Below are 24,948 nucleotides of genomic sequence, written 5' to 3'. Positions count from 1 at the left end.
CCACCAGGCTTGTCTGGATGAGCCCTGTGAAAGGCCCTTATCATTACAGGGTCCAGGACTCGGGAGCGAGGGACCCAGCATCGCTCCTCGAGACCGTAACCCTCCCAGTCCACCAAATACTGTAAGCCCCTGCCCCGGCGCCTGACGTCCATGAGACGGTGCACTGTGTAGGCAGGATGGTCATCAATGACTCGGGGGGGGAGGAGGGAGAACGGCCGGAGGGCTCAAGTCACTGGTGTGAACAGGCTTAATCTGGGAGACATGAAAAGTAGGATGGACTCTCAATGTTCTGGGAAGCTTCAGCCGGACTGCAGAGGGGTTAATAATCCTTTGAATGGAGAAGGGACCAATGAAGCGTGGAGACAACTTCTTCGATTCTGTGAGGAGAGGAATGTTCCTGGAAGATAACCAGACAGACTGACCTGGGACGTAAGGGGGAGCAGCTTGTCTGTGGCGGTTGGCCGACTGTTGGTTCCGAGCTGAAGTCAGGAGGAGAGCAGAGCGAGTGTCTCTCCAGATCTTTTGACAACGACGAACATGCTGCTGGACCGAGGGAACTGCTAGTTCTCTCTCCTCTTCAGGGAACAGGGGCGGCTGGTACCCCAAAGAAGCCTCAAACGGGGAGAGACCAGTAGCAGAACACGTTAGGGAATTATGCGAGTACTCAACCCAGGGAAGATGGGAGCTCCAGGTAGAGGGGTTACGGTCAACGATGCAGCGGAGGGCTGACTCCAGGTCCTGGTTGGTTCGCTCAGTCTGACCGTTTGACTGGGGATGATATCCGGATGTTAAACTGACAGAAGCTCCCAGGGATTGACAGAACTCCTTCCACACTCGAGAGGTGAATTGAGGACCGCGGTCAGAAACTATGTCAGAAGGGATTCCATGTAGCCGGAAAACGTGTACAGAGAGGAGTTGGGAGGTCTCCAGGGCTGAAGGGAGCTTAGGAAGAGCTACAAAGTGGGCAGACTTAGAGAATCTATCAACAATGGTGAGAATTGTGGTGTTACCCTGGGAGGGAGGCAGACCGGTAACAAAGTCCAAGGCGATATGTGACCAGGGACGACTAGGGATGGGTAGAGGCTGAAGCAATCCTGCAGGTGTTTGGTGGGAGGACTTACTCCTAGCACACGTGGGACAGGAAGAAACAAACTCCTGAGTGTCCTTGTTGACAGTTGGCCACCAGAAGTGTCTCTTAAGAAGAGAGCGTGTGCGGTTTACTCCGGGATGGATGGAGAACCGGGAACTGTGGACCCACTGTAGAACCTTGGAGCGAGCAGCATCGGGAACGAACTGACGGTTCGGAGGACCGTTACCAGGATCTGGTTGCTCTCTCAAAGCCTCCTGGATGGTGTTATTAATCTCCCAAGAGAGGGCGCCTACAACACAACTCTTGGGCAGGATTGAACCAGCAGAGGGCTCGGGAGAGTCAGAAGAGTACAGTCTGGATAGAGCATCGGGCTTAACATTCCGGGAACCTGGACGGTATGTGAGACTAAAATTGAAGCGACTGAAGAAGAGAGCCCATCTGGCCTGTCGAGAGTTCAGCCGTCTCGCTGACTGGATGTAGGCGAGGTTCTTGTGGTCTGTCCAGACCAGGAATGACTGCTTGCTGCCCTCGAGCCAGTGTCTCCACTCCTCTAACGCCAACTTTACTCCCAGAAGCTCCCTGTTTCCAACGTCATAATTGCGCTCAGCAGGAGAGAGGCGGCGTGAAAAGAAAGCACAAGGATGAAGGATGTTATTAGAACCAGCAGTTTGTGACAAGACAGCTCCCACCCCAGTGTCTGACGCATCAACCTCCACAATAAACTGCTTCTCAGAGTCTGGCTGGATGAGGATGGGAGCAGAGGTGAACAGGGACTTGAGTTTGAGAAAAGCCTCATTAGCCTCTGGGGTCCAGAAGAACTTAATGTTGACAGAGGTGAGTCTTGAGAGAGGTGCAGCAACCTTACTGAAGTTCCTGATGAAGCGGCGGTAAAAGTTGGCGAAGCCCAGAAACCTCTGAAGCTCCCTCCTCGTAGTAGGGGCTGGCCACTCGACCACAGCCTCGATCTTTCCAGAATCTGCCTCCACTCTGCCCTGACTAATGATATAGCCCAGGAAGCTGATCCGGTTCTGGTGGAACTCACACTTCTCAGCCTTGACATAGAGCTTGTTCTCCAGCAGTCTCTGAAGCACCAGGCGGACATGGTTCTCGTGTTCCTCCTGGTCTTTGGAGAAAATCAGGATGTCGTCTATGTATACAAAGACAAAGCGGTTAAGGAAATCACGCAGAACATCGTTGACCAGAGCCTGAAATACTGCTGGAGCGTTAGTGAGTCCAAAGGGCATGACTAGGTATTCAAAATGACCTAAGGGAGTGTTGAAAGCCGTCTTCCATTCATCCCCTTGACGGATACGGACCAGGTGATAGGCGTTCCTAAAGTCAAGCTTGGTGAACAGGGTTGCCTCATGGAGAGGTTCAAAAGCAGAGGTGAGAAGGGGTAATGGGTACTTGTTCTTAACAGTAATGTTGTTTAACCCACGAAAGTCAATGCAAGGTCGCAGTGACTTATCCTTTTTGCCAACGAAGAAGAAACCGGCACCCACGGGAGAGGAGGAAGAACGAATAATCCCAGCAGCCACTGAGTCCGTGATATATAGCTCCATAGCCTCCTTCTCAGGACGGGACAGGTTGTAGAGGCGGCTGGTGGGTAGAGGAGCCCCAGGAAACAGATCTATAGAGCAGTCGTAGGGCCGATGAGGAGGAAGAGAGAGAGCCCTCTCCTTGCTGAAGACCAATCTCAGGTCGTGGTAGGTCGCAGGAACTCCAGTTAAGTCTACAGAAGCAGCAGAGTTTGGGGAGACAGAGACAGGAGGTACGGCAGATAACAGACAGTTAGCGAGACAGTGCTGATCCCATTCAATGATCTTTCCCTTGACCCAATCAATGTGTGGGTTGTGGGTGCGAAGCCACGGATAACCCAATACCAGAGGTGTGGAAGGTGCAGAGATTACCTTTAACTGGATGAGCTCTCTGTGGTTGCCGGAGGTGATCAATGTCAAAGGGGCTGACTGTGCTGTTACAGAGGAGATTATTTGTCCATTAAGTGCATAGGCTGTTAGAGGTTCATCTAACGGCTCCAGGCAGAGTCCCAGCTGTTCAGCTAGTTCACGGTCCAAAAAACTATCCTCAGCACCAGAATCAATGAGAGCTTGGATAGGCAAAGTCATAGTATTAACACAAATCTTGGCGGGTATTAGAAAACGGCACAAAGAAGGGGGTAGAGAAGATGGCTGTGGACTCGTCAGGACCCCCAATCTCACTGACGAGCTCCCACGTTTGGGCGTACAGGACAGTTGGCAATGACATGCCCAGCGTTGCCACAATACATGCATTGGCCAGCACACGCCCGACGTTGACGCTCCTCCGGAGATAGTCTAGCGTGACCCAGTTGCATAGCCTCCTCGTGAGAAGAGGTGCGCCCGCTGGGCGGCGAGAAAACGGAGGGAGACTTAAACACAGAGGGAACAGGGTAGGTGGAAAAACTGGGCTTACTGTGTGAGACAGGTGGATTCCGCTGTGTCCGTTCAGCTCTGCGCTCCCGCAAACGACAGTCCAGGCGGGACACCAAGGAAATCAGATCTTGGAGATCCGCTGGAACGTCTCGTGCAGCTAATTCATCCCGGAGCTGATCCTTTAATCCTCTCAAAAACACCGCCTTGAGAGCCGCCTCGTCCCATCGAGCCTCTGCAGCGAGTGTGTGAAACTCGATGGAATATTCGGCCACACTCCGGTCTCCCTGTTGTAAACCGAGCAGCTGATTCTCGGCGGAGCCAGAATAATTGGGATGATCAAAGACAGCAGAAAAACGCTCAGAGAAGCATTCAAAACGCAGATTGTCATAGTCCACTGAAGAGCTCAAAGCCTCTGCCCAGGTTAAAGCCTTGCCACGGAGCAAACTCAGAACATAATTAATCCGGGTAACATCAGCTGCAAACGAAACAGGACGCTGGCGAAAAACCTTGTTACATTGGAAAATAAATCCTCTGCATTTCTCCACCTCACCGTGGAATGGCTCAGGGTCGGTGATGGGGAAATCCTGGCGTGGAGTAGGAGAAAAAGCTGGATTGGGAGTGGCAAGAGAAACTGCAGCCGAGGTAGTTAGAGCTGAGATCTGGCAAGCTAACTCAGAGACATGATGAGCCATGGATTGATTGCTCTCGACTAACGCCCGAATGAGCTGGTCGTGTTGACCCAGAAGGGAACCCTGACTAGACAGGGCATGATGGACTGTGGCGGGATCCGCTCCAGTGCCTGCGGGGTTCATTGTTGGCCAGTTCTTCTGTTACGCTTCCCGAGAAGTGACTGGAGATGAGAACCCGCTACGCAAACACTAGACGGAGACAGTGGTGAAGTGTCAAACAATAGTCTTTATTTGACCACGGCACAGGCAAGGTGTAGAGAGGAGCTCAGAGAAGACAGACGTGGAGCTGGATAGCTCAGGGGGAGACGGAGGTGCGGAGATGCACGGAGGGCGCACCGGCGTGGAGAGCCGGAGATCCAGAGCTGGCGAATGTAGACAGGATGAGCTGGTGTGCGTGGAGGCACGGAGGAAACACCGACGAGGAGAGCTGGGAATCCAGAGCTGGCGAATGTAGTCTGGATGAGCTGGTGTGCGTGGAAGCACGGAGGGAACTCAGACGACGAGTCGGAGGCTGGACGTGGCAAGCAGAGCGGCAGGTGTGTGTAGATCTGGAACAGGAAAGATGCAGGGTTAGAAAGGAATAACCTTTCACTAGGAGTATCAAAAGGTTTACTAGAATACTGCTAGTAGGCCTGGACGATAGTTTACCACTGAAGAATAAACGAAGAACTGGCGAAGTCTGAGGATGGGAACCAGGGTTTTAAGCAGGTGCAGGTGAGTAGTGGCAATCAGTGAGATGAACAACAGCAGTGGAGATGAGTTGGCGGGAATCAGAATGTAGGTCAGCCACGCCCAGCCAGGAAGACAAACAAACATAGAAGTGGAAAAGAAGGAGGAAGTACTGCAGATCCTCACAAATATGGGTTAATGCTGCCATCACACAAGTTACACTCGAGAGGTTTGCCACTGCAAAACAATTAGAGGGCGGCCATGTTGTTCTTAATTGCAAACTGTCCAGGCTTGCTGCATCATTTCTGTTTCTTCCATTCAACCGGCATGCTGTTTAGACAATCGCCCTCTTAATTGCTTACTTGACCCTGATGTATCTCAGATGAGGGAGGGGGAGGTTAAGGAAGGATAGTCGTGAAATTGGTTAAGACAGTTCCCCCTGCAGTCACGGGTAATGAGATCACTATAGATGGCCTGCAGTGGCTGTTTATACTAGAGCTGCACTCTGACTTCATCAGGCTGAGAGAGAAAGGGAGGAATAAAAGGAAGGAGTCGATGGCGAGAGAGCGAGAGCATGGCAGCTGGTATTAAATCATCACATTGGAGAGATGGGATGCGGGGAAATGGGAGGAGCAGAGAACAAGAAGAATATAAGAATGAATGAATGAGAAAGAGCTTCACCGAAAAGCTGTCTAACCTTGAGGGGGAGAGCTGTCCAGAGGAAACGTCTGACTGTATTTAATGCCAGCGGCTGGACAAGTGCAGACTGGCTTTATAACGGCCTGTCTGGCATTGATTGACAGGTGGCTGAGGCTCTGCTCACAAGTCCCGACTACTTTCTTCTATCCTTTAAACTGTCCTACATTATACCCTATAGTATTCTGTATCTGGATTTATATGCAACCTCCTTTGTGGTGTGTTCATTTCTTTCCAATCTGCAGCCATGCTTGCATTTCATTGAGGCTGCACTCAGGCACAAAGCTGCTTTGAGCTCAATGGGGACATGCTCACAATGCTAATATGGTTACATGCTGATGCTATGCAGGTTCACAATTCTCCCTATCTTAATAAAGCGTTTTGCCATGCTAATGGTTGCAATTCAATTCTAAAGACAAAGCGCAGCCAAGGATGGTTGGGATCTCATTCGTTTTGCTGAAGTGAGGACAATTCACTGTGACGGTAACATCAATGGAGGGTTCATGAATGTTTGTACCACATAATGTGTCAATTAAATCAAAAGATTTGATTGGATAAGTGAAAACCTTGACCTGCTGGTGGTTGTAGTGAAAACGTCAATGCATCTCTAAAGGCAGCAGGATAAATCCACTAGCGACCATATCTGTGCCAAACCGAGGCAATCCATCCAATAGTTGTTGAAATATTTCAGCCTCGACCAAATGTGTGAACTGGCCGACAGTACCATGCCTAAAGTTGCGCCTCCAGCGTGGCTCAAGATTAATCACATCTCCAAATTGTGGCGCTGATGTGAAAGCACCCAATTTTGAAAACACCCCGAAAGTGTTACAAATTAAGATACGGAGTAAACAGCGCACAACATGCATTATCTAAATGTGTACAGGCAGTGGCAGAGAGAATTTATCAGCGTGAAACAGTGTCGCTCAGCTAATTGGACTCCGCGCTGATAACAGAAGGTTACAGGATTTGATCACTTTTTTGGCATCTTTTATGGAAAGTAGGCAAATCCATTACACTTTTAACCACTCTGCCCGCACTCAGCAGCTGCCTAGCATGTGTTATCGAATTCAGAACTGTGCTTTAATGCCATTGGCAACAAATATAGACATGCTGTTCTTATTGCTTTGTACTTTGTACTATATAGTGTGGTTTCAATTTGTATGCAGGATTGAGATAATGGCACCAAACAAGTGGACCGCGACACTGTTTTGCACTCTGTCTATCATAATCACAGCTGAATCATTTTGAAAATATATAAAAAAGACATTTCTTTCTGCAGACATATTGCTGAGGCCATGCAGCCATCTGTAACTATTGTGTAAGAAAATACAGTGTGAGAGCGTGGGAGGTTTAAGTGATTTTATGTTAATGACTTGGTAGAGAAAACTTCTTATTTTTATGGTTTCCTAATTCACTAAATGGACCATCAGGGAATTATTTAGCATTCCTTCTTTATCACTTTGAGTTTGAGTACATTTAGCTTTTGTTTACATTTGTAAAAAGCTCAGCTAACTTGCGGCTAGCTGTAGCTTTGTATTTAAAACACACAGTGGTATTGATAACGGTTTGGCAACTGGAAGAATATATATTTGCCATTGGTGATAGGTACTAACCAAGATGTTTGGTTGATTTTGTTTTGTTTCTGTCAAGTTTAAATGAAGTCCACGACAGTTCAAACACACTCCCAAATGTCCCCGCTGTGGAATGAAGGACACAAACACTTCCACCAATATAATTTCACCCGCTGGTGGTGTTACAGCTGGAAAATGTTAACGTATGAGCCAACCCTAAAATCAATGTTCTCATCTCACAAAAATACCAGTAAGCATATTTCCCGAAAATGTTAATCTATTTCTTTACCATCAGCTCAATGAGATCCTCCCCAGTTTGTTTTAGTAGCTCATATCCTGCTCAGAGTGCTATAGAGTTAATGGTGTGATCAGGCCGTATTTCCTCTGAAACCAGTGGACATTTGCATACTATGACAGTCAAACAGACACTACAGCTTGTTGCTGAATCATCACAAATCTCTGTAGTAGCGGCACAGAGTGAGTACTCAATTAGAAGCATGACTCCTTCAATTATATTTCACATGTAACTTATATTACAGTGTCTAACACAGGAGTAACAATCAGGCATTGTTGAGATCGGGGTTGTTCCACGTGGGGAGGTGCCCACAGTTTTGCACTGCAGGGAATGCCCACTGAGAATGGTGTGGGTGTTTCAGTGGCATGTGGAATTTATTTGCCGCATGGCTGGGATAACTGCAGAGTGCCAACCACCCACTCTCAGCGTCTGTCTGAGGTCAAAGGAAGACCTCTGAGTTTGTGTTTTTCTCTGTCTGTTTTTGTCATTACAACAATGTTTTCCATCTCTATTCACAAATAGAGATTTAAACAATCCTCATTCAAGGTCTCTTTTATTCTCATTCTTATTCAGATCTTCCATCTTTTCTCTTCTTGTCTGCTGTTTCTTATCCAACCTCCACTTCCTATTCTTCTTCTTCCCTTGCTAGCACCCCTCACAGGAAGCCCAGTCTTTGTGCAATACCCCTCGGTGGTTCTCTGCTCCACTTAGCCTTCAGTGCTTTCAGGCTAAGTTACAGTACAATGCCTGCAGGACTTATTGAGCTCCAATTACATGCAAATGATAATTATATTGTTCACAGTCGGGGGTAAAATCCTAGTGAAGCTAGGAGGGTAAGTGATGAGAGGGCAGGTGTGTGTAGGTGTGACACACACGCGTTCACACATAATCGTGTGTGTGTTTGGCCCATCAATCATTCAGTGGCTTGAAGGATTTTGCTTTCAATGCTACCTGATGATAATTTGGGGATTAGGTTGTTTGTTTCAGGAAAAGAAAAAGGCAGCATTTTCCCAGGACACCATATACATATTTGCTCAGTATTCTCACAGCATTACTCAATACTGTAAGGCTGATGGAAATATTTTTGTATTTAAGGATACCCATTAGAAGCACATGGGAGTGCCTGTAGTCACTCTGGGGTCTTGAGCATAGAAATGCAACAGAGACATAATACAGACAACTAATACACAAATGAGTAGAACAGACTCGGCAGTACAATAACACATACATGTAAAGGCTGCTGTTGTTTCCTAAATGAGACCCACATTTCAAGCTTTTGATTATCTCATCTTAAATGCCATTTGTTAGTGACATTTTTGATGTCTTACTCAATTATTACAGCCTTGTAATAATTACTTCAACCCTTTGACTAATTTGCTTTTCATCCAGAGACATCATTTGTATCACACTGAGTAAAAGAAAAAGGAAATAAGATATTGATAGAGAAGACCTGTGTGAAAGACTTCAACACACTTTAATACACTTTATTTGATCAGACAAACCAATGGAGAATTAGGAGCCACATGATTAATTGAATCAATTGCCACTTTGTTTGTTTTTGAGCTTCAATTACAACAAATGTGAAGCTGTGAGAGGATCTGTGTCGGCATACTGATCATCTGGTGCACGACAAATCAGAGGTGGTCTTGGATAAGAGACCATGTTGGATTGTTTTGGACTGCTACAGTGTCTCTTTGAGTATCAGGAGAAGTAATCAGGTTCTGTGCACACATTGTACCCAGGCGTGCTGAATGGTTTATTTGGATCAAATCAAATCCCCAAAGGAGTGAGAACATGGTGCTGTAGTCAAAGAACAACGAGGACTCAAACACTGGAGACATGCTTTATTTATTAGCTAATTAGCTTCTATATATTTAAGATAATATCATATATTATATCTAGAGAAACAGGTCTGCACATTGTACAGAGTTTCCCTTTTCAAAAGATTTCTGTGTCAAAAGCCTACTCACCGACTGGAAATGTTCGAGTCATGACATGACCTATTTCTTTCTGGTAAAGCCGTTTTGAAACTCTTGTTAAAGTTGTTTGGCTTTACTAATAAAAGAGGGCAGTATTTTGTTTGTGTCAGCTTCTTGTTGAGGAGCTCTACCAGGCAAAAGAAGCCTTTCTGGCATATTTCAGAAGTGTTATTAATATCCGCTGCCCCTCTCAAATAAAGTAATTCACTAAACCTAATACTGTTTGCTGTCCCAGGTTATAGTTGACTTTAAAGTGGACCTATCATGCTATATTTGAATAATATATTGTAGGGCCATACCTATACAGTATAAAACATGTCTGTGACGTTTTTTTTTCAAAATACCAAACAGATCATGCATTGTAGCCATGCCTCATTTCGCTCTATTTGCTCTTTTCCAGCCCTGTTTTTGCAAGGGCTGATTCTGTGACGTAGCTTTAATGCAAATGAGCTGCAGCTGACCACGCCCCCCTGCAGGAGAGGGGAGCGTGCTCTGAGATCTGCTGCTGGGCTGTCAGAAGAGGGGGAGAAAAAGAGAGGCTCTGTTTTTTATTATTATCTTATTATATAGAGTCGTTATTCATTTGTTTTAAAGCTCAATAAATAACAAAGAAGACCTCTGACCGGCACTTTTCTAATTTTGTCCGGAAGATTTAAACTTTAACGGACATGTTGACCGACGGAAAAAAATCTAACTGAAACTCTGCCGCACGGTCCCCTCGTCCCTTGGAAGAGGCGGAGAGGTGGGTGTTTGTCATCTGCTGGTGGACTAACCGGAGAGAATTACAGCGAGGGAGCAAACGCTTGCCTCGGGGAAGGATAAAAAGAGCCAGAGCGTCCACAGCGGAGAATAAACAGAAGGGCAACCATGGCAACCATGCGCAGTAAGTCTTCTTCGCTGCTTTTGTGGCAGACTACAGCGCCACTTACAGGCCACTTACAGGCCACTTACAGGCCACTTATGGCGCGTTTCCACTACAGCGCGGAGCACGGTTTAAGAGGGCTGTGACGTCAGCGGCCCGTCTTTGGTTGCGTTTCCACTTGGCCTAGTACCCGGCCGGCGGGTCCTAATTCACAGTTTTTCTGGCCTCATAAAATCGCGGGTCTAGGGCCAGAGACAACGAGGCTGAGTCGGGCTGAGTATGCTAAACTAGAGAGAGCATCGCTGGCAAGGGGGCTACAACTACAACAAGATGGACATATTTGACCGTGATTTAATTGTAATACACGTTTCAAAATGATGCCGAAGTAACAACATACTGATACCGGTTAGTAAAAACCATGAATTAATGCTTTGACAAGTCTGCAGACAGACGGCAGGCGAAAAACCTTTTAAAATGCTTGTTTTCTAAATGGAGATTGGCTAAGCTAACGCAGTATATGCTCCGACCGTCCACACTCACAACAACGGCCTATACAGACATAAATAAAGCAGCGACTGTATTCACCATGACACAGGCAGTCTGTGGTTTGTACTTGTTTAACTTTTGTCTAGTTTCTGAACATATATGAGGAGCTGTGAGCTCTGAGTGCTAACAGCTAACGGCTGTGTTGTTTTTCTGGGGTCCTCTGAAGATCACGTCACGGCTCCGCCTACACTGCGTTACTATAGATACTACCCCAGTTCCTAAACTGTAATGGAAATGCGCCATAAAGTGAGCCAGTCCTAACGAGGCCCAGCCATACCGAGCGGGGCCGAGCGAGGCCGTGTAGTGGAAACGCGCCATTACAGGCCACTTACAGGCCTGGCATATGTACTCCAGCGCTTTCGAGCGGTCTCGTGTGAATGGACACGTTTCTGGTGCCTGTTGCGTGTGGACGGAATACTTTTTTGATAACGATTGCGGTCCGTTTGCAGGTGGAGCGTTGCCCATGTAGGCGGAGCGTCACCGCCCACTATTCCGGGCTGACGTCAGCTCGGATGGAAATCTGTATCCGCTCGTTGTAGTCCCGTTTTTAAAAGATTTGGGTACGGAGGAAAAGAGAGAGGGTTTTATTTTCTGACGCTGCGTGAGTTCCCGACGCACCGGGGACACATATTTATGTATAAAAGACATCACAAAGTGCATTTTGCATGATAGGTCCCCTTTAATATTGAGTGGGAATGACTGGCTACAATGGAAAGGAGCCACAAATGAAATATTTCAAGAGGAAGTAGAGTTTGGATCAAACATGTTTTTATTTAAGGTTTTTGTCATATACAAACAAAATATTCTCTTAATTAAATTAGAAAATAAATCTTTTCACCAAGAAGTTTGTTTTAAAATCTCATAAAGGTTCGGGGATCTTTATCATGAACAACTGGCCTAAGGTTAGGGAACTGTCATTGTTAAAACAAATCAACATAAAACAAGCAGCTGTCTTCCATTTGAAAGTCTGACGTTTTGTTTCCCTACTGTAGACTTTAACGTTTTTATAATAGCATCACAGTATACTTCCTCCTTTGCTCCAGACAGTCAAGAGTTGTATCATACTAAGGCCGTTAAAGGGCTAAGGTAAACACATATCCTTTTTTGACACTTGTTTTGGAAAATGGGGCAAAGCCTGCGAGCTAGTTCAGGCAGTCAACTCGAGCACTTATGCTGCATTCATACATAACGCCCCTTGCCACTCTACAACCAACCAAACAGAGTCTTCTTAATATGCCGCTCTATTTAACCTGCCAGATATCTCTCTATGCATTGCTTGCTACTGCTATCGCTGCAGCTACTCCACGTCGCTGCTGCTTGCCTGCCCCACCACCATCCCAGCTTCCACCTGTAGGCTCGGGGGGTTAGTTATTTAATCATCACTCATCGTGCTATGTATATCTGTGGAGTGATGAGGCCCGAGCCTAGACGCCAAACTCAACTATATGCTGCTTCTAATAAACATGTTAAAGAAACACGTGAGTTGTCTGACTGAACTACTGTGATATTTAAGATATTTATTTCCAGCTATATGCAATCACTCTCCCTGTTTCAGCTCATCTTATGTTATATTTTTATTTTACATCTAAGTAAAGGCTTGTAATGGCAAAATGATCCCACATACATTTTCCAACATACATTGTGATAAACACCCAGATCTAAATCTCCATGAACACAAACGCAATAAAAAGGAATAACCATTCAGATTGAAAACCTCTGGGGGATTATAGTAAATTCTTGTAATCTGATTACATTGTCGAAATGATATGTGATCCATTACAACTCAACCCTGTTTACATGCCAGTGTCTGATTCAGAGACACAATGAAAGATTGTCCTCAGCAAAACATGAACTGCATGAACCAGACGTGCTCATAATGCCATGTCTGTGCTGCTGTACATACTGTAGGAGTCTCTGCATACTGTACAGAAGGAATTTGGTTTACATATCTTCATATAACATTATAAGAATGAGTGTAATGTTCCAGCGCATGATTCACATGTTGGTTAATTATAGCAGTGACTCACTGTTATACAGAGGATGATGAGCTTCTTCTTATTATGGTTTCATTACTGTTTGTTAAAGCTACACTCATCACATTAATTTTAACGACAACTCTTTATCGCACTGCAAAGGAGAAAACTAGATTTATTTCTGAAACTGAAAAGTAAAAACTAAAGAAAGCTGGGTTTATCAGTGTTATAGAAGTTTACCATTTGTCGCAAAGTTGCCTTAAAACCAGTGATTTTCATTTTTTATTTTTTCATCCTATGACTTGGAGGTATTGACATTTTCTTGTGGGTTTTTATTTCTTATTTTGAATCTTTTTTCCCAAACTTTTTTAGTAGTTTTGAGCTACACGTTTATGCAACATGTTTATCTGTGATACATTTGTTACAGATGTGACTCCCCGCGGGCGTCACCTGCTGTCAATCGTAGTGCCTAAAGTACTTCCAGCTGTTTTAGGTGTAAAGTAGCTGCTGAAAGAGACACTTTTGGCGAGGCGTCATTATAAAAGTCCCTGAATGCATCACACGCCACACACTCTATCCCTACAGTGAAAAAAAAGAAAAAACAAGGGAAGCAGAAAGAGAGAGAAACCCAGGGAAGACTGGCACACATTAACAAGCTGCTTGCACTTTACAGCTATCACAGCACATGATTTAGTGATATCGAAGTTAAAATCTTTCAGTTACCGTCGTCACATGAAGCAGCCTTATCATTTGGGCTTTATTTATTTAGTGGACACACAACAACATCTTCAGTCCAGGTGAGGGACATGGGATCAGATTCCTGGGGTCCTATGTTGACTTTCCATTACAGAGGCATACTTTTTGTTTGCTAAACTGTGAGCATCTGTGATAAGAGCCTATGATTTTAGCACTTGTGTCATACATAATAAACGCCACAGACAATGTTATCTCGAGGACATGTTTTTGAGTTTGCTGTTTTCTCAACAGGCGTGCACCTTTTTTTAATCCAAACTGTTCACTTCTGTCTTCTTCTTCTTCTTTTCTTATCATCTGTATTGCAGTATTATACAGTATCTGATCTTCCAAGAAGGAAACATCGACATGTATGTATCTCCTGTAGATGTAGACCAAGTGCAATAACTTAGTTTGCAGTTTATTGATCGTTTGCATTCACACTTGCAGTTTGGTCTGAATTTGAGCTACACCATGGTTTTGCAGGGTAAATAAGAACTAAAACAGTGAATCAACGTCAAATTGGGTATGAGAAGACTTAGAAACTGTTTTTAAACCTCATGGTTTTTCATCCAAAAACCACTGATAAAGTGTCTCACCACTGAGCGAGTTCAATTAGTTGAAGCTCCATGTAAAGATGCCCTCCGGCAGTCTGTTGGTTGGCATTTAGGTTTTGATTTTTTTCTCTGATCTTAAAGGCTCTGCATACCGTATTCAGAGCATGAATATAGAATTAATCAAAAATGTGAAAGGTCAATATGTAGTCAAGTAATACTGTATCTCTGTAAGGTCTGCCTTCTCTGTGAGTTGTTTACGTAGCGGTAGAGTTGTTTTCTGTGAAGACAAATGTTTAAAAAAAACAAAAATGCTATGCGTGTAACAAGTGAAAGTTGACAAGTGTTCCGGATATTTGTAAGAACTTCACCAAAAAGGAGAAATAACTTTGTAAGATATCATACAGACGGTTGTACGAGTGAATGTTGAATATTTTATGTGCTTTACTGATGATTTCAACAAAACTGTTTTGTTAACTGATCAAATGTTATGACTCATTATTCTAAAAGCTGTGTAGCACCATTTAAAGAAACCTGGTTTTTATATGGTATATGTCTTTTTCAGAACTCTCTCCATCATGAGACCTGAACCTAAGCTTACCTAAATCGCTAAGAGTGACAACATGACCCAATAAATATGAAACATCTTAATCTACTTTGATTTACCCTTTCACAGTGTGGCATCCCTGGAGATAAATATACACACACCCTTGAATGTATCCCCTTTTTACTAAAGGCAGTGCTGCTCTGTCACCATCAGTTTATTTAACATCGCTGCAAATGAGAGAGAAAAATACTGAGGGTGGAAGAGAGGGTGAAGAAAGGAATTAGGAACAGGGTTGAGCTCAAAGCTTCTTCGGGCCCTGAGGCAACACGCTAGCAAACTCGTCTCTCCTAAAACATCTCCCATGCATAAATTAATCATCGAATCAGCAGTAAGCCTCTCTCTGACTGATTTGGGAGTTGGATTCTGTTTGACCAGGTTATTTACTTTGGTTGTTAACTGTCAAGAAATGTGGCAATACTTCAGTCATTAGCATGCAACAGAGTCTCCAATCCCAACTGTGAGAACATTGAGTTACTCTGAGTAAAAACAAGGTTTGCTAAACAACACCTTTTATTTACAAGGTGATTGTTATCCACAGCGACAGACAGTGTTGCTGATAGCAGCTCAGTGTCGTTCATAACAAAGGTTGGGCTCTCTAATCTTGGGCTGCATATTTGATCTCTTCACAATCCTTTGCCTGAACCTAATCCAGGAAATGAAAAAAGTTTACCATCTTTCTTATGACAACACCTGTTATTTTCTCCGTTTAGAGTATTTCATCATGTGCAGGTGGCTGTCTGTCTTGAAACTGTTTGTCTCTGTGTGTCCACGACTCACTTCACAATACACACCATTAGCCCCTTCACACAGATTATTGCTGGCATCATCAAGCCTGTTGGCTGCAACCTTAGATAGACTAACATGCAAACACACTCACATACTGTACAGGCGCACACACATACACACACAGACTCATAAACCCATCAACACAGCACAAAGCAATTTGGTCCTTTTGTTATTCTCAGACAGCTTTTTGACAAAGATACAATCTGAACCAAAGAATTACCACCTCACATGTTTGTAAACTTGTAATGATACATTCCCTACATCCAACTTCTATTGAATGAGCAATCATTGTTTGTGAGCTCTATGACACAGAGCTCCATTGTTGTCGAGAAACTATTCAAATAACATCGATGAGGGACAATTTTACACGAGGTGACATTATGCTGAATGTGGACACTGTTATATATTTCGAATGAATCCCACAAACCCTGCTAATGAAAGTATTCTCTAGCACAGATGCAAAATCTACAGCTCAAAATAGACCTAACAGATGCATTATATGCCACAATAAACTGAGTAACTATTAAAAGATAGGCCAAGTAGACAAAAGCACAGCTAAAGATGACAGTAAATGTGGCTAAATGTCCATTTAATTTATAAAAAGGCAATCGTTTGCTGATACACTTTCACAATAACAACTCAAGGAGGTTATAATATGGCAGTGTTGTATTTATAGCTTGTTGCTCAGGCCTCAAGTGTCCATTCAATGATTGCTGGTCCAAGTCAAATTAGACTACTCTTCACAAAGATAGAAGAGCAAACACACATTACCTGTTTCTACTTGCACACACAAACACACTCGAAACCCTTGGCATCTCCTCCACTAACGCAGCACTTGGCCCGTAAACAGCACTTAAAATGATATCATGATGTTTCCACTGGAGATGAAACAGCTTCAGTCACCCTCCTGTCCTGGCTAACCTTTAGCCTGATCTCAGTGCAGCTTAGCAGGGCGAGAGTTGTTCTTGGCAGCACCTGACCATGTGACGACGTTTCCATTACAGCGCAGGCAGCGTGATATCTGTCTCACCCTCTGTGTTTGTAATAGAAGCAGCATTGATTGGTGAGTGAACTGTGAGCTTTGTGTGTGTATGTTTCTGTGTAAGTGTGTGAATGGCAGGTCTACCGTGTGATTTGAAGCGTTTTGAAACCTCTCTGCTAAAGTGCCAGGGTCATCCTTTTTGATGGATGGCTTTCTGGTGGCGAGAGCGCGGTTCACTCTGATTTGAGTCAGAAACCTCTTTCCATTCATGCTGTGTGTGTGTGTGTGTGTGTGTGTGTGTGTGTGTGTGTGTGTGTGTGTGTGTGTGTGTGTGTGTGTGTGTGTGTGTGTGTGTGTGTGTGTGTGTGTGTGTGTGTGTGTGTGTGTGTGTGTGTGTGTGTGTCAGAGCTGAATGAAAAATTGTTTCAGCATCAACAAAACATCAGATTCTTTGTTGCTGTTAAATTCATTCATACAACACTATTTTTACACTTTTACCCATCATCTAATGTATTATTTGAAAGTGCGCTAGACTGATGCATTTAACTTTAAAGTGTAGCTTACATAATAAATGGGGAAGATACCTTTATTTTCTAATATGATGATCACATTATATCATCATATAAAAAATGTGTGTGTGTGTTTTATGTGTGTATGCACTGATGGCCTGAGAGCCTGTTCTGCAGGAGCCACAGAAAACTGTTCCTCTCTAAATTCAATTACCACAGCAAGCCGAGATGCAGGGGCAACAAGAGGCTATAGGGGACGGCACGGTCTGCTTCACGCACGTTTTCTGACACAGGGTTGGACAAAGAGGCCTATCAATTTTGAAATGTGCTCACAAGCTTGATTTCACCTTTCCACACAAGCCGGCGTCCGTAACATGATACCCAATCCTTCATGTGTCAGAACTCCTCTGTGCCAACATTCAGTTTGCAGGAGATTGCCTGAGATTTCTTACTAAGTTGCTAACATGACATCTATGATGGTGGCAGGTTATTGGTGCAGGAGGGTGAGCATGTTCTTTGCACATGTTTACCTTGTGTTTTGTAGAGATGCGATTATTGTGGTTGACTACATTAAGACTTAGAAATCTTAAAGTGCTCCTCTGACTCGTGCTTTTATCGGAGTATCAGTCCAATTACATTTTTGCAATGTCCCCCATTATTTATAGCTGTGAGCAGTGCCACTTAGACTGTCTTCCTCTATTTTTCGGACTCTTGCTTTCACTCCGACTCATCATTTCTGATGTGACAGTGCTGGAAAAATTGTGATGTGCGGGAATAATGATATTTGAGTGCCGGCTTCTGGTGTGTAATTGAAACACTGGGGCACATTCAAACCACACCCTCCATACTTCTAGTGCCAGCTGTGCAGGAGCATGGTTCCCTTTGCTGTCTCTCCTGCTGCTGGCAGGTGGCGAGCAGATAAATGATCTCTGTTGTTTGTTACTGGTTTACTCCAACAAACCTGCAGAAAAACAAACCTGTGAATCTCTGTGTCTCTCACTGTCTGCTATGTGCCACTACATAAAAACAACAGTATGCTTGTTTCGCTGTGACTGACAGCGTTGTGAATAATATATACAGTCTATGGTTGTCATATAACACTGTTTGAAATAGATCAACTGTAAAGTGTCTTGTATATTGGATCTTAGAAAAGCATGGTTCTTCTTGAATGTTATCCAATTCTGCAAATACTGTAATATACTTCAACTCTGAGATTTAGGCTGATTTACAGCTCATTAGCACACATTACACAAACATTGACATGAAGTGCAAGAAGCAAAAAATCTAACATTCCAAGCACATTTGTTCCCTTCACAACTATTTTGATATGAAAAGAGCTGACCTTTTTAAAGAAGTCTCCTTAATCTACCTTCCCCTACAGTATATGCTAATTATTGTATTCATAAGTGTGTCATTAAATAGAAAGGATACATTGTCATATTTTCTTTTTCTTTAAGTAATTCAATCTCAAGTTTTGCCCGAATGCTCATATGGTTGTGTCCCAATATAGTCTGCAGTATCTGGTTTGGAGAATATTTGCTGAACTAATTGTTTATTGTGTGTGTGTGTGTGTGTGTTGTCAGGGTGCGTCTAGAGGCCTTCTCAGACAACAGTGGGAAGCTGCAGCTCTCTCTGCAGGAGATCATAGAATGGCTGACAGCCAAGGACGAGGAGCTGTCGGCGCAGCTGCCCATAGGAGGCGACGTGGGGGCCGTCCAGCACCAGAGAGAGTTCAACCAGGTAATAACGCGCTGCATGATACCTTTCTAGTCCAAACAATACACATCCAGGACAAATACTGATGGGAGGAGTCTTTATTTGACCTGATAAATTGAGACTGTAGCTGAGATGCATACAGAATAAAAACAGACAGTGTTGTGTGTGGCGACTAAGGCAAGACTTCTGCCACCATACTGGGTGCCCTCTAAAGTCCTATATACTATATGTGTGAAAAATATTTTGAGGGCGTGCCAAGGGTCATGTGCTATGATCTGTGCAACAAGATGTCCCTGTCGTTGAGATTTGAGAAGCCAGAAATATGACGGCAAATGATTTTGGATGCAGTTTTTGAAGTGGGTGAATTTGTTGTTGCTGGAGTCTATTAACACTGTGAAGATAAGTAGCAGTGAGGTATGATGGGATCAATGCTTTATCAAAGGTATTTGCAGACAACTTTGCCGGCCTCTTTTCTTTGTAATACATCTATTGATCACAGCTCAGTACATTTTCCAGACTCAAAAGACTACACCTTCTGGCCTTAGCTTGCACAGCAACTATGCTCCATTTACTATACAAAAAACAAGAAACCAAAGCAAATTCATACATTTATGAAGCTTTAACCAAACCATTTAATGTTATGCGTTTATCCCTGAAATTTGACTTGAAACTATTTTTGATTCAGAATTGTTCGGATCTATTTTTCAACTCAATGTCAGTTTCTATTGTGCATGACATTCAACTGAGCTAAACGTTTGTGTGTTTTAATTTATTTACAAGTCAAGGTTGGCTCTGTCTAATGATTAGTTGTAGCAGTATAAAGAACAACGCATACAGAAACAAAACCTGCACAACAAACTTTAAAATAACCTTTGTTAAATTAACAAAAGTGTTTATCAACCCTGAGCCACATGCGGATTAGCTGTTCCACCTTTTGTCTCTATGCAATAGTGATCAGCCAATAGGATGTTCGTGCTGCACGAAGGATCCAAACAAGCATTTGTTTCATATATTTCATTTCTCAATACCCAATGGTAAACAGATGGGATTGGCAGCCTCTTTAACATTTTATTTTTCACAATATTAAAGTTCAAGGCTTAAGCAAACATCAGTAACACCTCCTCGTCCTGTCAGATAATTCCTCCATGGCTCAGTGATTTGAACTGGCTTGTAAAAGCCTCCAAGGGCTTGTGTGGATAGAAAGGCACACAAGCTCACAAGCCTGGAGATTGAGACCTTATTGATCACAGCACAAATGTGCTTGTTTATCTTTTCAATACCTTTTTTCTTCCTCATATTGAAGCCAACACTTTTCCTCAAACCCAGGGTCATTATTTGACTTACGAGTTCAACTGAAAAGTTTTCTAATCGTTTTCCCTTTGAGGAACACAGACCAGATATCAAAAACACTTTTTCTTACCCAGTAAGCCAGCGTTTTGGATTTTCTTAAAGGCTCTGCACCGCCCCACAAGTGTATTCCATTTGTTTTGGCTGATCAAAACTCCTTAAAGGTTAAAGTTCGTTTGAGGCCATGATGGGCATCAAACTACTGTACAGGTGTAAATTGTCCCATTTGGTGAACAACATCTAACTCAAGCACAGCATAAATGGGTGTTTCCTTTGCTTGTGGTTCATAGACTGCAGGGACGTGCACAGACATTATGGGGGGCGGGAGCTCAAGTGAGAAAAAGGGCACTTCCCAAAATAATTTATTAAAAACAAATTTAAAACAAAAAGTTAAATATAGTTAACACAGAGACAATGGTCTTCTATATTCACTACGGACAAGAGCAGACAACAAACTAATACAATTAATAGTTATTAAATGAGCTAAACTGCATTTAAACATTTCAGGGGGAAATACTGACTTGACGTAAGTAACTATCTGGGGAAGTTGTGAGGTGAAATCAAGATAAGATAAGAGATAAAATAGTACTTTATTACTAGTGTACTAGTTAACGCCTAATTTGCATTTCAATGTGGCGATTGTGATGAAGTTATTAGATACACATTTTACTGTATTCACCTTTAGTGTCTCCCCTTAAGTACAGTAGGCTACATTAGCCTGTATGCCCATGATAAATTGCCTTAAATAAACCTTGAGCTAACTTATCCATTAGCTAGTAGCCTACCTTAGTTAACTATATTTGTTTTTGTCTTTTAGCTAATTAGCTCTAAACTTGAGGCACTGGCAGCTTAGTAATTTGTTCATCACCACTCACCTTCAAAACAAGCCAAGAAAAGCCGGCATAACATGGGACTGTAAGGTGGGAGGTGCTGCTACCTGTCTGTCTGAAGTGACTGCCGATGTCCGCACCGCTGTGCGCGAGACGTGGAGGGAGGGAGGGAGGGTAGAGAGAGCATCGGAACTTCACAGTCTAATCTCCTGACCTGATATTTTTATTTTGTATTCAATCAATATATTTTTGGAAAGGGAAACTGTGTGCAAACAGCAGTAGATATATATTCATTTATAAAAAATAAAAAAAGGGGAAAAAAAGGGCACTTTCTCTGGAGAAAGAAAAAGGGCAGGGGCTCAAGCCCACTTTGATGTCTATGTGTGCACGTGCCTGATAGACTGTATAACATAAATGGATGTAGTCACCTTGTCATAATCCTTTGGTTAGATGTTAGATGTTTTGCATTGTTTTCCTGTCGCCATCTTGGTGGGGCTGTGGAAGAGTGAGGACCAGTGGTACCAGGTAACAAAGCATAGAGAAACGCTAAGGTATCAAGCTAGCTTGGTAAGCAAGGTACATCCGTAAATTACATCAGCTGGGATAACAATTAAAATGCTAATTCTGGCTAGCGAAAAACAGGCTTAAAACAAAAGGTAATTGCCGCTCAAAATTAACAACCAATTATCTTTGTGCAACCAAACATACTGAACATCGCAGTGCTAGTGACCCCATGTAAGTGATGCAGTGTTAGCAACTTCTTAATCACAAAGAGCAATGCCTTTAAACATGCCATAAAGCTTTATCATCCATTTCCCTCAACCATAGACTAAAGGAACACCATGTTGTATTGAAGGATACCTAAAACTAGCAATTGAGGTAATAATATAAGTAAGAAATAGGAATATTCTCATAACTTCTATACGTACAATCAGACTTAAAACCGGTGAAGTGGACTCCCACTGGCCATAGCCCACTCTGCACGTTCATGTCCTTAATTTAGAAAACTGACAACCTTTTTTGAGAGTTTTCCCCAAATTATATTTTAGTGGCTTTTGTTTTGCTGGGCAGATATAAAGAACATGGCCTTCCTGTGTGTTAAAGACACCCACAGGTGGGACCATAATACAAATCCCACAATGTCTTGAAGGCAAGAACGTCTCTGGACTGACATCGCTGTTATGTGATGTCAGATAGCCTGTTATATAGCCCTGTGTGCATATGTGTGTGTGTGTGTGAGTCTGTGTGTTTGTGTGTTTGTGTTGTATTTGCCTGTCTTAAAGACATACGAATTGTTAGCCTGTTTACATTCTTATTGTTTTAACAACATACATCCACCAACATTTCGAAATCAATAAAACAACGATTCAATGAATGCATTGAAATGTACTTGAAGGTGTGTTTGAAAGGTAGAACCGTTACAAATAATGCTCTTTTGATTCTCACTCCTGTGGGGAAATGCCACCGTGGATGCTCTGGATGTTCTTTCATTTCCTGGTAAATCACCTTAGTTGTGGGAGATGTATCTCAGGAAGTGGAACTGATTCAGACATGCAGAAGTGCGCACAAACACGCACACGCACGCACGCACACACGCACACGCACGCACGCACGCACGCACGCACGCACGCACGCACGCACACACACACACACACACACACACACACACACACACACACACACACACACACACACACACACACACACACACACACACACATACAGACAGTCACATTCACACACATTCGTAATTGGTTCAGCAGAGTTTCCTTTCCTGCCCTCTCTCCAATTCTCTGTGCTGTCAGTTTGTGTAGTGTTTCTGAAAGGTAACTTGTGTTGACAGTGAGAGGTTTGTGGCTCCCATTTAATCCCACTTCAACTTCCACCATGACTGGTGCACTGTGGAATAAGCCTCCCAATTAAGAGGACAATACAAACATAACAACAACACTTACAAACAGTCTTGCAAAAGTGCAAAGTGAGTATGTGGAATAGTGCAGTACGAGTCTATATATATCATTCCAATAACTGAGTATACTGAATAAGTATATAGACTCGTACTGCACTATTCCACATACTCACTTTATTTTATAACTATTTTTCTTTTTGTATTACTCTTACTATCTGTATTATTATTATGTTGCATTGTTGGAGAAGCCTGTGACATAAGATTTTCAACAACATAATTACTCTGTAGCTATGTCAGTTTGACAATAAAGAACCTTGAACCTTGAACCTTGAACCTTGCAGTTGCTTCCCCTCCCTCTCCAACTTAACTTGTATTTTCCCTCCTCAGCCCTGTTTGTCACTCCCTGTCTTCTCTGCATGCTTTAAAAACAGCAGTTCTCTCGTTCCACAACTGTCCCTCCAACATCGATGGGGCTTCTTAGTGATGCACAATCCTCAAATATTCAGTCATTTGGATGGACTGATAAATCTCCTCGTCTCCTCTTCCTCTCTTAAATGTTCAATTTTCAGCACAGCTCAGCTTTATAATCTGGGATGCCTCGATCTTCCCAAGAGTCTGGTCGCTTTATAACTTTTCCGACAAAGCAGAGAGGGAAATTGCATCCCAGTTTTCTATAGAGAATTAAAGCGTTTTAAGAAATGTGAATTATTGATCTTGAGTGGATTTATTCTGATGTTTTTGTGTGTGGGAAGAGTTCTCTCTGTGCTACTTTTGTGTGTGTGTATGTGTGTGTGTGTGTGTGTCTGTTTGTGTGTTCATCTGGATGTTAATTGGTTTGGCAGCAAGGATACTGTTTGTGTATATTTGGGGTGCATTTGGGTGAGAAGATATGTCCGTGTATGTGTTTTGTTGTAGGGATAAGTGAGTGATTTCGGCAATGGAGGGATTTTGTGTGTGTGCAGCAGATGATGAATCCTCCTGCCTCATTCGACAGGGATAATGAAATAAAAATGCCTCGTCCTCTGAGAGGAAGTGTCCAGAGGGAGGAATAAAAGTAATGCCATCAACATGTTTAGACGAAATGAAGTCAATGAAGTCATTTCCTCCCCCTGACTTCCTCTACCCCATGCATAATGTATCTTAATCTGATCTGAAGGCTTCACTCTTAATGTTCCTCCAACCATAGATGAAGCCTCTGAGTGTGAAATTTAGCTGGAATTAAAGTTTTAACATGACAGCTGGCTCAGGGAATCCGTGGCTCAGCTCCTCTTTGGGCGGCAAAGCAGCTAAAGAGGGTATGGAGAGAATAAAGAGAGCTAGAGAGGATGAAAAGAGGTGAAACGGAAAGGAAAGGCGAGGAAGGAAGCGAGGATGTGAGAAAGACGAAGGAATTTGTTTGTTATAAGAGAGAGTGTGAAAAAGGGACAGCAGCTTTTTCTCCATGACTGTTGCTGTGGGAATCTTATCTCATGCCACAGCTCCCAGCCGGTACACACTTCTGCATGTTTGCTCAGGGCTGGCTGGTGTTTGCTGGTGTTTGGTTGGTTTATCAGGCCTGCCGGGCTCAGGTCCTCTGGTTTTTCACTGCTGCAGCACAACGCAGCTAATTCCAGCTTGAAATGCAGATTTTCAGCTGGAATGGTTATCTCTTCATAGCAAAAAAAGGATGGCCTCAACTAAATAAATTACTTTGAAGAAAACTAGCATTCATTCACACACCTGCAGTGAGTTTTATACAAACAAATATTAAGTTAGATGAATGGAGAAGGTTTACACACTGCATTTACTCAAGGCACTGGGGAGGCTCTGCTTATCTGCTCAGTGGGGAAGTGAAGGCATTTACATTATATGTGTGTGTGTGTGTGTGTGTGTGTGTGTGTGTGTGTGTGTGTGTGTGTGTGTGTGTGTGTGTGTGTGTGTGTGTGTGTGTGTGTGTGTGTGCTGTGTGTGTGCTGTGTGTGTGCTGTGTGTGTGTGTGTGTGTGTGTGTGTGTGTGTGTGTGTGTGTGTCTTCTTGCTTAAGGAGTGCTTCTAAATGTGGACTAGTAGAGCTGGGCTCTCCAGTTAATTGGCTCTCATGTCTGTGGCGGCCAGCGGACCAGTACTCCCAGTAGACTTGGTCTCCTATTGTGCCCCAGGCTCTCAGCACAAACTGACAGCCATGTTATCTCAGGCGGTCCTACCAGTAGATCGTTT

The 24,948-nt window shown here is 43.4% G+C and overlaps 1 protein-coding gene across 1 annotated transcript in view; it reads left to right on the top strand.

Annotated features, from left to right (window-relative positions):
• The window catches only part of drp2 (dystrophin related protein 2), a 108,424-nt gene that overhangs the window by 32,331 nt on the left and 51,145 nt on the right, over positions 1–24,948 (top strand). The window contains exon 3 of the mRNA XM_034138546.1: positions 18,535–18,691. Within this exon, the coding sequence (XP_033994437.1) occupies positions 18,535–18,691 (157 nt within the window). The remainder of the gene's footprint in view (positions 1–18,534; positions 18,692–24,948) is intronic.

The sequence above is a fragment of the Trematomus bernacchii genome, unplaced genomic scaffold (assembly GCF_902827165.1).
Source record: "Trematomus bernacchii unplaced genomic scaffold, fTreBer1.1, whole genome shotgun sequence".
Taxonomy (NCBI): Eukaryota; Metazoa; Chordata; class Actinopteri; order Perciformes; family Nototheniidae; genus Trematomus; species Trematomus bernacchii.
Note: the sequence above shows the minus strand (reverse complement) of the source record. Positions and strands in the feature narration are given on the sequence as shown.